We start from the raw sequence: 14,601 nt of genomic DNA, 5'->3' as shown, positions 1-14,601 counted from the left end.
AAGAGAAATCGCACCAAACATCAGAGAGAAAACGGTGGAAGGAGCCCGGAGATTATTAAAATGTGGGCCATGTACAAAAGCAGTAGGGAACTAATTAAGATGCAGGATTTTCAAAAGCTGGGGAAGTTGGCCACAGCCTGCTCCCATCTGTAGAGTTCTGGCAGTTCAGTGCAGCAGGGACAGCACCCCAGGCAGGCAAAGCAGGCCTCTCCACCGCTGCCCTCACAGGTGGGACTCAGGCCTCTGCCTGGACCGCCCCCTTGGGGGGCACCCCTCCGAGTGCCCCTGGGACTTGCTTGTTGGCCAGCTATGGCACCCTCTGCTTTGGGGCCGTACCCTAGCCTACCATCCCCTGAGGGTCCCTGCCTGACTGTTCATGTTCCCCCAACATGTGGTAGGGCGGTGATTATCCTGGTCATTCATGCCCAGTCACTGAATGGCTGCCAAAAAAAAACCAGGAGAAAGAACCAGAACCCTATTCCTGGCTGCCTTCCTTCCCATCACCCTTGGAATTTGGCAAGGGTGGCATAGAGCCAGGCTGCTCCCCAAGTGTCCCGGAGCGGAAGGGCATTACAAGGCCTCAGGTACATTCCGCGAGCCCTACAGGCCTGAGACACCAGGATGAATGTGCGTGTTGAGTCCTGGGCAACATGGCGCCAGTTCCAACAGGTTCCCCCAAAGGGTTCTTTTCCTTGGCTTCACCACTGATATCCCCTTGGGAAATTAACTTCCTAATTCAGTGCCACAGTTTCCCAACCTCTAAAACAAAGATAAAATCTGCTCCAGACCACAGGGACCAAAAGGTCTGGGGTCAGAAGATGCTAAACTGACCGAAGCAGACTATCTGAGAATTTAACCCAGAAGGACACAAGTAAAAGTTTGTTCCCAGCCCTTTTTCCTCATTCAAAAAAAAAAAAAAGTGAAGTTAAAGGCTCTTTTTTAATCAGCTGGCTTTTGCCCAACATCTGCCCAGCTTCAGGGCCTTCTGGTGGATATTTACTATCCACCTTTCTCTCCTGCCAGCTCAGCTTCCCCTTTGCAAGGACAGAGCTCCATTCTTGGGGGAACGGTCCAGGGGAGGCCCCTCTCTGGCACCAGGCTCCTGCCCCTCTTCACGTTGCCTGAATTGTGATGGCTGTGCCCTGAAACACTTTGCATGCGCCTCTGCAACCAGGTGCAAGCTGCAGAGAACGCTGAACTCCGTTGTCAGTCAGTGGAGAGAAATAATGTTGCGTGTGTTGTCCTTCAGACGCCCAGGCAAGTGGGAGGTTTGCAAGATGTTTATTCAGGACTGATCGGAGGGGTGATGTCAGGCGTGAGAAATACATAGGTCCAGGGACATTGAGAATGCTTTCAAATTCCAAAGAGCTCACCCCAGCTCTCATCCTCATCCCACCCACACACAGACACATTTTTATTTTCAGCAAGTAGTTAAGAAACATAGGCAGGATGGCATATTCACAGTGAGGGCGATGGGATGAGGACTGCAGGCCTAGGGAGGACTCCATCAGTGTATAGTTCAGCCCAGGAAAAAACGACTTCACAGCAGCCACGATGGGCTCCCCACTCCCCACCCCGTGACGTCATAGATGAGCTCTGTGCTGGGCGGGGGCTGAACAAGAAGGGGACGGTTCTGCAGCCCTGCCCTCAGACCTGCTCCAAGGTCCCTCAGATTCCTGAGTGGACACCCCCTCCCCTTGCCCTGACCCGGTTTCCTGACAAAGCTCTCAGCTCTGAAGACCTGGGGTCAAGGACAAGTCTAAGCCACGTTTAACCCTGGCCTTTGTTGCTGAAAGCTGCCCGCCACTGGCTGGACTCAGGCAGGGACACCAAGGAAGACAGGAGGGACAAACCGGGTGTTGGCATGACAAATTGCTTGTGGCATCTCCTTATTATGCATAGAAAGGTCTCACATGGAAGGAAACTCATGCCTTGAGACAATTCCTCTCCAGGCCGGTGCCCAGTCTCTCACAAGTCAGGGGAACTCCTCTCTCTCTCTCCCCTGAGAACTCTACTGATGGTAGAGCCCAAGGGAGGCTCCAAGAATCATAGACATAAGTGCATTCTTAGAGGCTGTCAAGGGGAGTTCAGCAGCACAGGCATCACCTAGGAGCTTGGTGGAGATGCAGAATCTTGGTCCTCACCCCGGACCTGCTGACTTAGAATCTGCATTTTATCAGATCCCAAGGACTGCATCCCCAGAACGCACATTGAAGTTTGAGAAACACTGGTTTTGCAGACTTACAGGTGGCCGGACCACAAGTCAGTATGGCGTGACTCCACACCATCTACGGTTTCTTTATTAAACATAAACGATTGTCAATAAGAACAATTTATTTTGGAGGTATGGGCTTCCTCCTTTGTTGTCCCAGATCTGGAAGTGGTCTGGGTCCTGGTCTCTTGGAAGTGGCATGGATGAGTGATGAGGTAATCCTTAACTGGATTACACTTTGAGTGTAATTCTAGAACCACTCTGGCTAATATGGGTACCACTAGCCACGTGTGGCACTTGAAATGTGGCTAGTTTGCAATGAAATGTGTTAAAAGATACACACTGGAATTAAAAAACAATACCAAAAAAAGTAAAATACCTCGTTCATAATTTTTATACTGATTACAGGCTGAAATGATATTATTCATATGTTAAGTTAAATAGAATCTATTGTTAAGATTAATTTCACCTGTTTCTTTTTCCTTTTTTAAATGTGGCTACTAGAAAATGTAAAATGACACGTGTGGCTCACAATCGTGATCCAGGAGACTTGGCTCTCCTACAACCTGCATCTCAGGGAGTTTGGGACAACCCCAGTCATCACCCTGGAGTGTCTGCAAGGGTCTGTAAATTGTGCAAGGCCATTTGAGAAGTTGGGTGGAGCACCCACCCCTAACAAATAAAACTTTCGCACAAGTGAAATGTGAGTTAGGGTGAAAATCTGAAGCATGCTTAACAATGGAACTGTGAGAGAGCATCCCGAAGAACTGTTAAGTAGAGATTTTGCAGAAAAAACACAGCCTAAGGAGCCAGTGTGCAAAGGCAGGAGTGAGGTAACATTGCCAGGCAGCTGGCCTTGACAGGCCTGTGTTGTTTGGTGACAGTGGGAGGGGGCATGTCACCTCTGCCTTTGCCCCACTTAACAGCACTGTTGCCACCACCCTGAGTCATGTCGCAGCTCTGGCATCCCCCAAACCAGACATTCCCTTAAAGCTAAGGACCCAGGGCAATCACTTGGCCTCGCTGCAACAAGGTCTGAAGACTGCCACCTGCTCAGAAGTGTAATAACAGATCAGTGGTCAAGAAGACTAATCAAGTCCTTCTGCACGGCCACAAAGCAATCAACATCACCTAGAGGCAAATTCTGAACTCAAACTCTTTCATTTCCATGTCCAAGATGGGTTCTATTTTTAGTGACTGGCCCCACTCGTGTAAGATGCTCCAATAGCTCATTTCCAGTAAGGGTGGGAGAGGGTACATGGTGCACTGTCCTCCTTTGAGACAGTCTGGGACGAGTTTTCCTTACTTGAAGCCATGGGAAGGTATCACCTGGCCCAAAAGAGCTGCAGCTCCTTCGGCTCTGTTGGGAAAGTCATTCATCCTGGGCCTGTTCCCACACTGTGCCTGCTTGCTCTCCTCTCCTGCGGTGGCAAGAGAGAGACAAGAGGAAGGGGAAGGCCCGAAACACCTAGAGGGAGAGAAGCTCGGTGAGGCTGGGGGCACGTGGATGTGTTTATTCCTGAGGGTGCCATGTAGGCACGCTCACTCTCCTGGAAAACTCAGCTCTACGGACAAAGCAGCAGAGCAACCTTGTCCTCAGCCAGCCCAGCACCCCCGACCCCTCCCATCGCTGGCCCAGCCAAGCTCCACAGGGCACTGACCAGGTTTTATTTCCAGCAGCCGCAGCTTCGGATCCTCAGGTGGGTGCAATCGTCTCTTCTTACGCCAGCAGCGGGCAGGGTACGTGTACAGCTGGCCTGGGGCAAGGCCTGTGGACAGAGACAGTGTAAAGATTAAAGGCTCCAGGCTGGATCTCACCTTCTCATTCACAGTGAGGAAAGTGAAGCCCAGAGACGTGAAGTGACTTGTCAAGGTCACACAGCTGGTAGATGGTAGAACCCAGGCAGAATCTAGGTCATCTGACCCCAGGACCCTTGCTCTGTCTGCTCTACCATGCTGCCTCAGTAGACACGTGCCAAAATGAGCCATCACTGTGACCAAAATCAGTTCTGCTCTCTTGGCCTAGGGAGAAGATCAGAGGGACCTCCAAACCACAAGAAGGACTTTTCCAGATTTACCCTCATCACAGTGTTTCCAAGGCAGTGCATATCCAGCTACTGCCCATCAACTGCCCCTCTGTCCAGGTCAAGCAGGTTCCCTTCACGGTGGAGCAGCAGAAGTCATTCTGTCTACCTACGGACAGCCTGGCTGGGAAACATTTCAAGGAAACAGGATCAAGGCACTAGATCTCCTACCCACTGGCTTCTTCCACCCACTGATAGCTGCTGGCAGCTCGCTGAAGCCAAAGGGAGGCCTGTGCAACCTCCATCAGAATATAAGCCTGCAGAGCCAGCATACCTGTACAGCCCTGCCCACCTGCCTGGGCGTTACAAAAAAAAAAAAAAAAATGGGCAGGAGTTCAGTGGCTGGCCTTATGTGTCACACGGTCTCCCAACAAGAATCACCATTTAGATTTGACTTTTGACACGAAAGCTCCACACCAGCATCATCTGTCATGCCGAGCACCCCATGAGGAGCCTTCCTGCTCAACAGACAACACTCTCGTGGCTCCTGGGGCATATGCTGGGCAGCCAGAGGCCTTGGAGGAATGTGGGCTCCCTGCACTAGACCCTGGTTTGTTCCCAGAGAAAAGGGCAGGGGGTGGAGGCTGAGGGGAGAGGAAGAGGGCTGAAGACTGGTTAGGCGGTTTGCAGATTAAAAAGACTGCTCAATACACCCCCAAAATAAACCAGCAAGCCCACTGACCCACCCCCACTAGAGTGAAAGCCTGGTGAGGACAGGGACTTTGTCTTGTTCACGTCGGAATCCCCAGAACCAGAACTGTGGCTGACACAGAGAAGAATCAAACTAAACATTTGCAGAATGAGTGAGTGAGTGAGTGAATGAAGGGAAGAATATGTTCCAGTTCACTTTCATGGAAGTCACAACTCGGTCTTCTGTAGTAAACATGGCATGTGACAGCTGTTAGAGACAGGCAGCCTCCCATGAGAGGGGCACTTCCTAGACCTAGGACCATGAGTAGAAAACATCAGGACCCTATTCCCATCTGCTGTCTTCCCTTTTGGGAGTTTTAAAAGTTAAGAGAAAAACCGGATTCATTTTTGCATTTTTCAGAGAAAAACCTATGAAAGTTTCCTTGCTACGCATCCATTCATTCATTTTTCATTTGTACTTGTCATCTCTACCCATGCATAGATTTGGGTCCAAAGCAGAGGCAACTATTCCAGCATTAAAGGAAACAAAATTTTCCGATTCTTTTTATGTGCTAAGTTTCGTTTTTAATCACGCAGCTGCTCCCACAGGTTGCTAGGCTGTGAACAAGCTGGAGGTTCTGACCCTTCCCCCTTTGATTCTTAGAAATCATCAAGGGTGATAGAGCCTACAGGCTCCAGAAATATCTCTGATGTTATAAGCTAAGGGCTCATCAGGTCCTAGAGTCATTCTAATACTTGACTTTGTTGATAGCTGTAAGGTCTTCTGCACAGTAGCAGGATCCTGAAGCTCTGAGCGCCTTGAGCCCTGAGAACCAGACTTGTGACTGATTTATAGAAGACACAATGAATCCAAAAACTAAGCTTGGTCTCGCTCCCATATGAGGTCCAGTTTTGACCTCTGTTTGAGGGAAGGCATCACTGGGAATAGTTTGATGTTTCTGGTGTGGTTCACTCCAGGGCCGTGTCACCTCTCACCCCATAATTCCTGAATGGGGACATTGAGTCAGAGCCCCTTCCAGATGTTTTGGCCACTTCTGGGGCTGGTGTTCCCCAGGATCCCAGAGAAGCCAAGTACAAGGGCTGGCCTGCTGCTCCATATCCCAGAACTGGTCCCATAATCCCACTTATCTTGGATTAGCAATTCTTAATCCAGGCTGAAGCCAAAATCACCTGGAGGACTTCTTATTAACACCAATGCCCCAAATCCATGCCAGAGCTACCCAATCCAAATGTAGGTGGGTGGGGGGGAATTGAGCAACTCTCTTCTTTTTAAGAACTCTATAGATTGTTACCATAGCTGGCAAAGAACCTCTGGATGTCTAAGCATCATCTAGTTACTGGCTGGATGTTCTCTCTGATGTACCAAGCCTAGTCTAATGGTTTTTCCAGTAGATTCCCAAGGTTCCCTGTATTTTTCCCAAGCCACTGCCATTACCTGCCTGCTTACTAGACTGTCATCTCCACTGGCTTTATAAGATCCAGGGTGGCAGGAACCATGTCCACCTCAAGTATCCCCAATGCTTAGCACAGTGCCTGGCAGGCATATCAAGAAATACTTATCAAATAAATTCAACCAGAACTGAACCAGCCTCAGAAACGCGGGAAGTGAATGACCCTTAGCCCCTGCTGTTCCTGGCTCCAGGAGACTCCTCCATCGGCATCCAAACCATCCAGGAAGGAGCCCTAGAACGGAGCACAGAACCCACCCCACCCATGCCAAGATGGGAGTCTCTGTGCCTTAGGCTCTTTCTTGCCCCACGCGCTGCTTCATCGTATTTCCAACCTGATCAAAAGCAGGTTAGTGAGAAGGAACTGGTCCAGACCAGCATACACAAAAGGTCTAAGTGACAAGAGGTCAAAACTGTCAGCACTCGTCCAAGTCCTCCACCCTCCCTGAGACTGCGGTCACCACACTTGTTGATCAGCTGCCTGGGGCCACTCAGCTTGTGGCTGCAGGTCCACTCTCCCAGGAGAGTCCATTTTAGTAAGTAGTTTGAATGTCCAGAAGAAGGGATTGTCTTTATTTCATTCTTTAACCTTCTCTGGTAGATTGGAGAAGCTCCACAGTGCGGACGACAAGCACGAGTCCTCATACCCCCATTCCCTGTTACCTTGGAAATCTCACCACACCTATCTGAGCCTGTCTCTTTGCCTGTAAGATAAGGGTGGTAATAATACCTACCTTACAAGGACTGTCGTGGGGATTAGCTTATATTCAAGAAGAAGCTCTTTATAACCATGAAGCATTGTACAAATGTCAGTTATTAATTATCATGAATTAGCTGACTTAGACGAGCCTGGACTCTCTGCCCACGTGACGTGACAAGGCTGCTCTTTGCTCCTTTAGCCACAAGGGTGGAAACAGGCCTCCCTTTGATGTCTGCTTCAACTCGTATCAACAAGCAAATGGCCCCAAGAACTCTCTCAGGGCTCTCGCCCCCTTCCTTGCCCTCCTCCCTGGGCTGACAGGCACCAGGGTGCCTTTACAGGGCCAACACGTTCAGCCCTGGAGTTCCACTTATAGAGGGATGAGCAGAGCCCCGTGAGAGTTATGTTGTTTATCTCATTAGAACAGGAGGCACATAACTCAAGCCCATGTGTGTGGTAGACAGAGGAGGGAGGAAGAGGAGGGGGGAGGAGGAGGATAGAGGCACAGCTGCGGCCGGGGAAATTAACCTGAAGGAGGGAGCCTGGGGCTAGGGGGGATATGGAAGAGGGGAAGGGGGAGGCGGGAGACAAGAGGGGGGACCAATCCTCCCAGTAACCAAGGCCACAGCAGCTCCTCCATTCACACACCCCACTGAGCAAACTGCTTTGCTATTACTTTGATCTGCAACTCCAGGTACACTTAGTTGCAAGCACAAGCATGACGGACGCACATGCACACACGCACATCCACATGGGAACTCACACACTGGTTGGTGGGAGAACTGGCTTCATAGGAAAAATCAGCAGGACGAGCTCGGTGCCTGTGCAGTCAGCAGACTCCAGGCAAATCACTTGTTATACGCGTGGCCTGCGTTCGGCAGGTGGATCGTGAGTGTTATGAGCATCTCTGACAGACACAGCATGAGCCATTAAGAATTCAGAAGATGAAGTGGGATGGGAACAGATGTGAAAAGGAGAAACAGAATGGCTTCCTCTTCCCCGGACCAGAGCTGAGCGGTGGCATTCAAGCCCACCCAGAGAAGGGCTTTGCCTGCAGCAGCTCAGGGAGGTGGCCCAAGGCTCCCCACAACAGAAAGCTCATTACTTCACAGGACAGACTGTCCCACTGTTGGCCAACTCTTACTGTGATAAAGAGTTTCACCTTGCCCTTATTTTGAATCAAAGTCTACCTTCCTGTTATATACTTATGCCAATTTGTCCACCCTCGGTCCCAAGAGTGAACAGGTGTCATCTGCATCCCAACCACCCACCCCATCCACCTGCTTGGGTTTGAAGGAGAGCCTACAGAGAGGATGAAGAACTGGAGGGCAATGGGAGTTGGAGGAAAGAGGCAGTGACTACACCTGCTCGTGAGCCTGGGATTCTTCACCAACACTGGGCATCAGAATTGCAGAAGTAGTTATTGAAAAGGGCAAATGGCTTGGTTCCAGTCCAATCCTACCGAACAAGAATAATAGAGATTCACCAAGACAACTGTAGTTTGAAAAACTCCCACATAAGGAACTTCGAACAAGATGAAATCTTACTCATATTTATTTCCCCAGGGCCCAGCACATAATAGGTGCTCCATTAATGTTTGTGGCTGAGGATGCCAATTTGGACCAACTGCAGAGTTGGAGGGATGAGTGATAAGCCCCGGGTAGGGCTTGAGGAGTGGGGAAGATGTATTTCCCAAGCACTTATAGCCATGTCATTTCCTAGTGCTCTGTCCTCCTCTCTTCTCCTGGCTTATATAAGAGCTGCCCTGATCTCATGGACCACCTCTTCAGTGAAGCATTCCTGAACCACCCCAGGCCACAGTGCCTCTTCTCTTCCCTGAAAGTCTGGAGTCCTGGGCACTTGGCACCACGTGACAGCACTCAGCGTGGCTCTCTGTCTGGCTCCCCGACCATCCCCTTCCTGCCTCCCCTCCCATTCTTCTCTGTGAGCTTCTCTCTAAGATTCAATTTCAGTGTCCCATGTGCCAGGACCGCCCTGGCAAGGTAGACCTCAAATCCATAATGCTGCCTGCTTCTTCTGGCCCAGAGGTTCCCAAGCCCCTCACTGGTCCCATCACACTCAAAAGCTGACGGAGTAACAGTAGCTAACATTTACTGAGCTCTTACTCTGCTCTAGGCTAGCACCTTATACTCAATGCTATCTCATTGTGACAAAAAGCCTACGAGACATTTAAAGGATGAGGGCAGTGATTAAGTAACTGGTGCAGGGTCATACAGCTCATAAGCATAGCCTAGTCCCCAGCCCACACTCAGAATCTCTCCACTATCCTATCTAACTCCCTACTGAGTTGCTGGTACACATGCAAGAGGCTTGAAACGCAGAGCCCTGCCCTTGAGAAAGCAGCTCCCCAAACCAAAGCTCACACAAAAAGAACCCCTGGCCCACCCACCTGCCCCCATCCAGCCACTTCTTGTGGAATTCATTTTTCCTGTCCTACCACATCACCAACTAAAATTGCTCATGGAGAAATGCATCCTGGTAAGGCATATAAAATGTGTGGAGAGTCAGATACTTACCAGGACATGCTTTCTAAATTTATCAGAAGAATTTTTTTCAGTAATAACATTATAATGTGAGGGGGAGAGCTGAGATGTTACTGGATCTGACTCTTACCTGATATAAGAATTGCCTCTCCAATATCCCTGACTAGAGTCTCCACCCTGGCCTCTGTTTCAAGAATTCCAGTCCTTACCCTTCCATGAAGCAGTCTGCTATGCTGTTGAAATATTTTGTTGTTAGAGATATGCTTACCAATCTCATCTCATCGGTGAGAATGCAAAATGGCACAACCCTATGAAAGAGAATTTGGCATATCTAGCAAAACCATACATATTTGCCCTTTGATCCAGCAATTCCACTTCTAGGAATCTGTATCACAGATTCACATAAAAAAAATATACAAATATGCATTCATTGTAGTATTTTCAATACTAGAAAAAGACTGGAAACAATCCAATGTCCATCTATAAGGTCCTAGTTGAATAAACAATAGTATATCCACACAATTGACTATAATGAAGCCATTGAGAGAGAGAGAGAGAGAGAGAGAAGTATACACTGCAATGGGATATATTGTTAAGTGAAAAAAGCAAGGTGGAGAACAGTATGTGTAGTGAACTATCATTTCTTTAACAAATGGGGATATACACATATATATATATATATATATATATATATATATATATATATATATATATATACACATACATATATGTTGTGTGCTTGCATAGAGTTTTTTAATGGAAAGATAAACCAAAAACTAATTTTTTAAAAAAGTTACAGGGAAAATAAAAACAAAATAATAGTAACAAGAAGAAGAGAAAGGGTTGCCTTTAGAAAGAGGAAAGGAACAGGGTAAAAGAACAGAGATAGAATAGAGCTAGACTCTCTCTCTGAATATACCATGCTTTGTAGATTTGACTTTAGAACCATGTAAATATTTTATAATATTAAAATAAATTAAAATATAAAAGCAAACATCTGCTTCTAGCTAAAATGGTTTACCAAGGACCAGATTTACCTTCCCACCTGAAGCCAAGACGGAGAAAAAAATGAAACAAGAGTTTTCAAGACACTGGCCATCGGGCAATGAAGGACCATGATCCCTGAGATACTGGAAATGAACAAGATGAGTCCTATGACTGTCCCAGCTTACTTCCTTGAGAGAGTTTCCAGAGTGCAGCACAGGGAGGAGGAACATGGGTAGAACCCAGCCAACTTCCTGAGTCTGAATTGAAGAGAAAGAGCTGAGAGCCTGGGAAGACCAAGGTGACTAGAATTCAAGGAAAAGAATAGTAAACAGAAAAAAGTGGCACAGAGAAAGAACTGTGGAGATACACAAAGGGTTCCCTTCAAGAATTCAGCTCAGTACCGATGAGTGCATGCTTGTAAGGAATCTACTCAATGCCGAGGAAAGAACCACCTGTAAGAACAGAGGTGTGCCTGGTGTGCACAAGGGGCTGAGAATAGTCTGTTCCCACAAGCACGCTGGGAAAGTCTCATGATTCATGGAGTACTGGGTAGGGTACACAGAATGGTCTTGCCTCACTAATGAGGAATAATTAGCACCAGGCCAAGCACTGCTCCAGTTCCACCTAACAAATCTTAAAAGCAAGATAAGAAAAGATCAAATTGTTTCCAAGTAACTTGACAGTGAACCAAAACAAAGTTCCAGAATATTTACAGGAATAAAAAATATATACCGTACCCAGCAAGGTAAAATTCACAAAGTTGGACATCCAATCAAAAATTACAAGGCATGTAAAGAAGCTAGAAAATATGACCTACAATGAGAGGGGGAAAAAATCAGTTGAAACCAACCCAGAATTGACACTGATGTTAGAATTAGCAGCAAGAACACTAAAACAGTTATTATTTGTATTCCATATGTTTAAAAGTTAAAGACAGTTTGTTTTAAAAGACTCCAATTTGACTTCTAAAAATGAAAACTACAATGTGTGAGATTAAAAACATACTGGATGGAATTAATGTCAGATTAGACACTGGAGAAGAAAATATTAGAACACTTAAAAACATAGCAGGGGCTTCCCTGGTGGCGCAGTGGTTGAGAATCTGCCTGCCAATGCGGGGGACACGGGTTCGAGCCCTGGTCTGGGAAGATCCCACATGCCGCAGAGCAACTAGGCCCATGAGCCACAACTACTGAGCCTGCACGCCTGGAGCCTGTGCTCCACAACAAGAGAGGCTGTGATAGTAAGAGGCCCGCGCACCACGATGAAGAGTGGTCCCCGCTTGCCACAACTAGAGAAAGCCCTCACACAGAAACAAAGACCCAACACAGCCAAAAATTAAAAATATATATAAATAAATAAATAAATTTTAAAAAAACAAAAAAAAAACCATAGCAATATGGGCTTCCCTGGTGGCACAGTGGTTAAGAATGCACCTGCCAATGCAGGAGACATGGGTTTGAGCCCTGGTCCGGGAAGATCCCACATGCCGCAGAGCAACTAAGCCCATGTGCAACAACTACTGAGCCTGCACTCTAGAGCCCGTGAGCCACAACTACTGAGCCTGCATGCCGTCAACTACTGAAGCCCGTGCACCTAGAGCCCATGCTCCGCAACAAGAGAAGCCACCTCAGTGAGAAGCCTGTGCACCACAACAGAGAGTAGCCCCCACTTGCCACAACTAGAGAAAGCCCGCATGTAGCAATGAAGACCCAACACAGCCAAAAATAAAAATAAATAAAATAAATAAATTTTAAAAAAAACAATCAATGTAACTCATCATATTAACAAACTACAAAAGCAAAATCACATGATCATCTCAATAGACTCAGCAAAATCAAACATCCAATCCTGATTTAAAACTGTCAAACTAGAAATAGGAGCATCCACAATCTGATAAAGAGCAACTACAAAAAACCTACAGCTGGGACTTCCCTGGCAGTCCACTGGTTAAGACTCCGCACTTCCACTGCAGGGGGCAGGGGTTTGATCCCTGGTTGGGGAACTAAGATCCTGCATGCCACGCAGTGTGGCAATAAAAAAAAAACAAAAAAAACCTACACCTAACATCATACTTAATAATGAAAGAATGAATGCTTTCACCTTAAGATCAGGAACAATATAAGGATGTCCACTCTTTCCATGTTTACTTAATATTGTACTGGACATTCCAGCCAGTGCAATAGAGAAGTAAAATAAATAAAATGCATAGATATTGAAAAGTTTTCTTTATTCACTAAAATAATCAACTATGTAGAAAATGCTGTGGAATCTATAGAAAGCTTCTAGAACTAATAAATGAGTATAGCAAGATTGTAGGATTCAAGTGAATACACAAAAAATAATTGTATTTCTGTATACTAGCAAAGAAAAATCAGAAATTTAAATTTTTTAAATCCATTTACAATATTATCAAAAATATTAAATGCTTAGAGATAAATCTGACAAAAATGTGAAAGAACTGTACATTGAAAACTAAAAATTATTGATGAGAAAAATTAAAAGGGATAATAATAAATGGGGAGATATATTATATCCATGGGTTGGATGACTCAATATTGAGAACTGTCAGTTTTCCCCAAGTTGATCTATAAACTCCACACAATGTCAATCAAAATCCCAGCAGACTTTTTTGTAGAAATTGACAAATTGATTACAAAATTCTTATGGAAGTATGAAGAACCTAGAACAGCTGAAATAACTTCAAAAAAGATTTGTAGAGGTCTTGTATCTATTTTCATTAATAAGAAAACCAACAAATAACCCAATTTTAAAATGGTCCAAAGATTTGAATATTTTACCACAGGATATACGTTGATAGTAAATAAGCACATGTAAAGATGCCCAACATCATTAATTAGGGAAATGCAAAGTAAAACCACAATGAGACACCACTATATAACAATAGGAACGGCTAAAACTTTAAAAAGTTGACCATACCAAATGTTAGTGAGAATATAGAGGAACTGGAACTCTCGTACATTGCTGGAATGGATATAAAATGGTACAACCACTTTGAAAAACAGCCTGACAGTTTCTTAAAATGTTAAATATATACCTTCCTTATGATATAGCCGTTACACTCCTAGGTATTTTACCAAGGAGAAATGAAATTATAAGTCCATATGAAGACTTATACACAAATGTTCATAGCAGCTTTATTTAAAACAGCCAAAAACTGGAAACAAATACAAATGTCCATCAATAGATGAATGAATAAACTGTGATACAACCATACAATGGAATACTACTCAGCATAAAAAAAAATGAATCATTGATACATGCTAGAACATGGATGATCTCAAAATAATTACTCTGAGTGAAAGAAGTCAAGACCCCATCCACCAGCCACCAAAAAAAGAAGTAGATATTATATGATTCCACTATAGAAAGCATTCCTGGGGGTTGGGAGACATATAAGGTAGAGGTAGGAGGAAGAACAGGAAGGAGGAATTACAAGGGACACAAGGAAACTTTTGGGAGTCATGGATATATTCATTATATTGATTGTGATGATAGTTTCACAGGTATACAGATGTCAAAACTTATCAAATTGTACATGTTAAATATGTGCAGAGTACTGTATGTCAGTTATACTTCAATAAAGCTGTTAACTTTTTTTAATGAAAAAGCAACCCAGGGACTTCTGCTTCTGGAAAGATAGAGTAGATATACTCTTCCATATTCCTCCCGCTACGTACAACTAAAACTCTTAGACTTTGTTTACACAAAAAAATAAGATACTGAAAGGTAAAGAGGCTGACCAGCTAGGGACTTTCAGACCCAAGAAACAACAGGGTGGTGAGTTCCCTGGGCATTCTTTTTGCTTTATATATCCCAGACTGAGTTCTGGAAAAGCTGATAATCCAGAAACACCTACAAATGTAGACCAAAAAAAGCCCCAAGAAAATCCTGCTCTCAGGGCTTCCCTGGTGGTGCAGTGGTTAAGAATCCACCTGCCAATGCAGGAGACACGGGTTTGAGCCCTAGTCCAGGAAGATCCCACATGCCATGG

At 45.7% G+C, this 14,601-nt stretch overlaps 1 protein-coding gene across 1 annotated transcript in view; it reads right to left on the bottom strand.

Annotated features, from left to right (window-relative positions):
- The window catches only part of DPF3 (double PHD fingers 3), a 197,986-nt gene that overhangs the window by 72,411 nt on the left and 110,974 nt on the right, over nt 1-14,601 (bottom strand). The window contains 1 exon segment of the mRNA XM_068562581.1: nt 3,874-3,981. Within this exon segment, the coding sequence (XP_068418682.1) occupies nt 3,874-3,981 (108 nt within the window).

Source organism: Eschrichtius robustus, chromosome 1 (genome assembly GCF_028021215.1).
Source record: "Eschrichtius robustus isolate mEscRob2 chromosome 1, mEscRob2.pri, whole genome shotgun sequence".
Classification (NCBI taxonomy): domain Eukaryota; kingdom Metazoa; phylum Chordata; class Mammalia; order Artiodactyla; family Eschrichtiidae; genus Eschrichtius; species Eschrichtius robustus.
The sequence above is the reverse complement of the archived record's forward strand: the minus strand, read 5'-3'. Positions and strand labels throughout refer to the sequence as shown.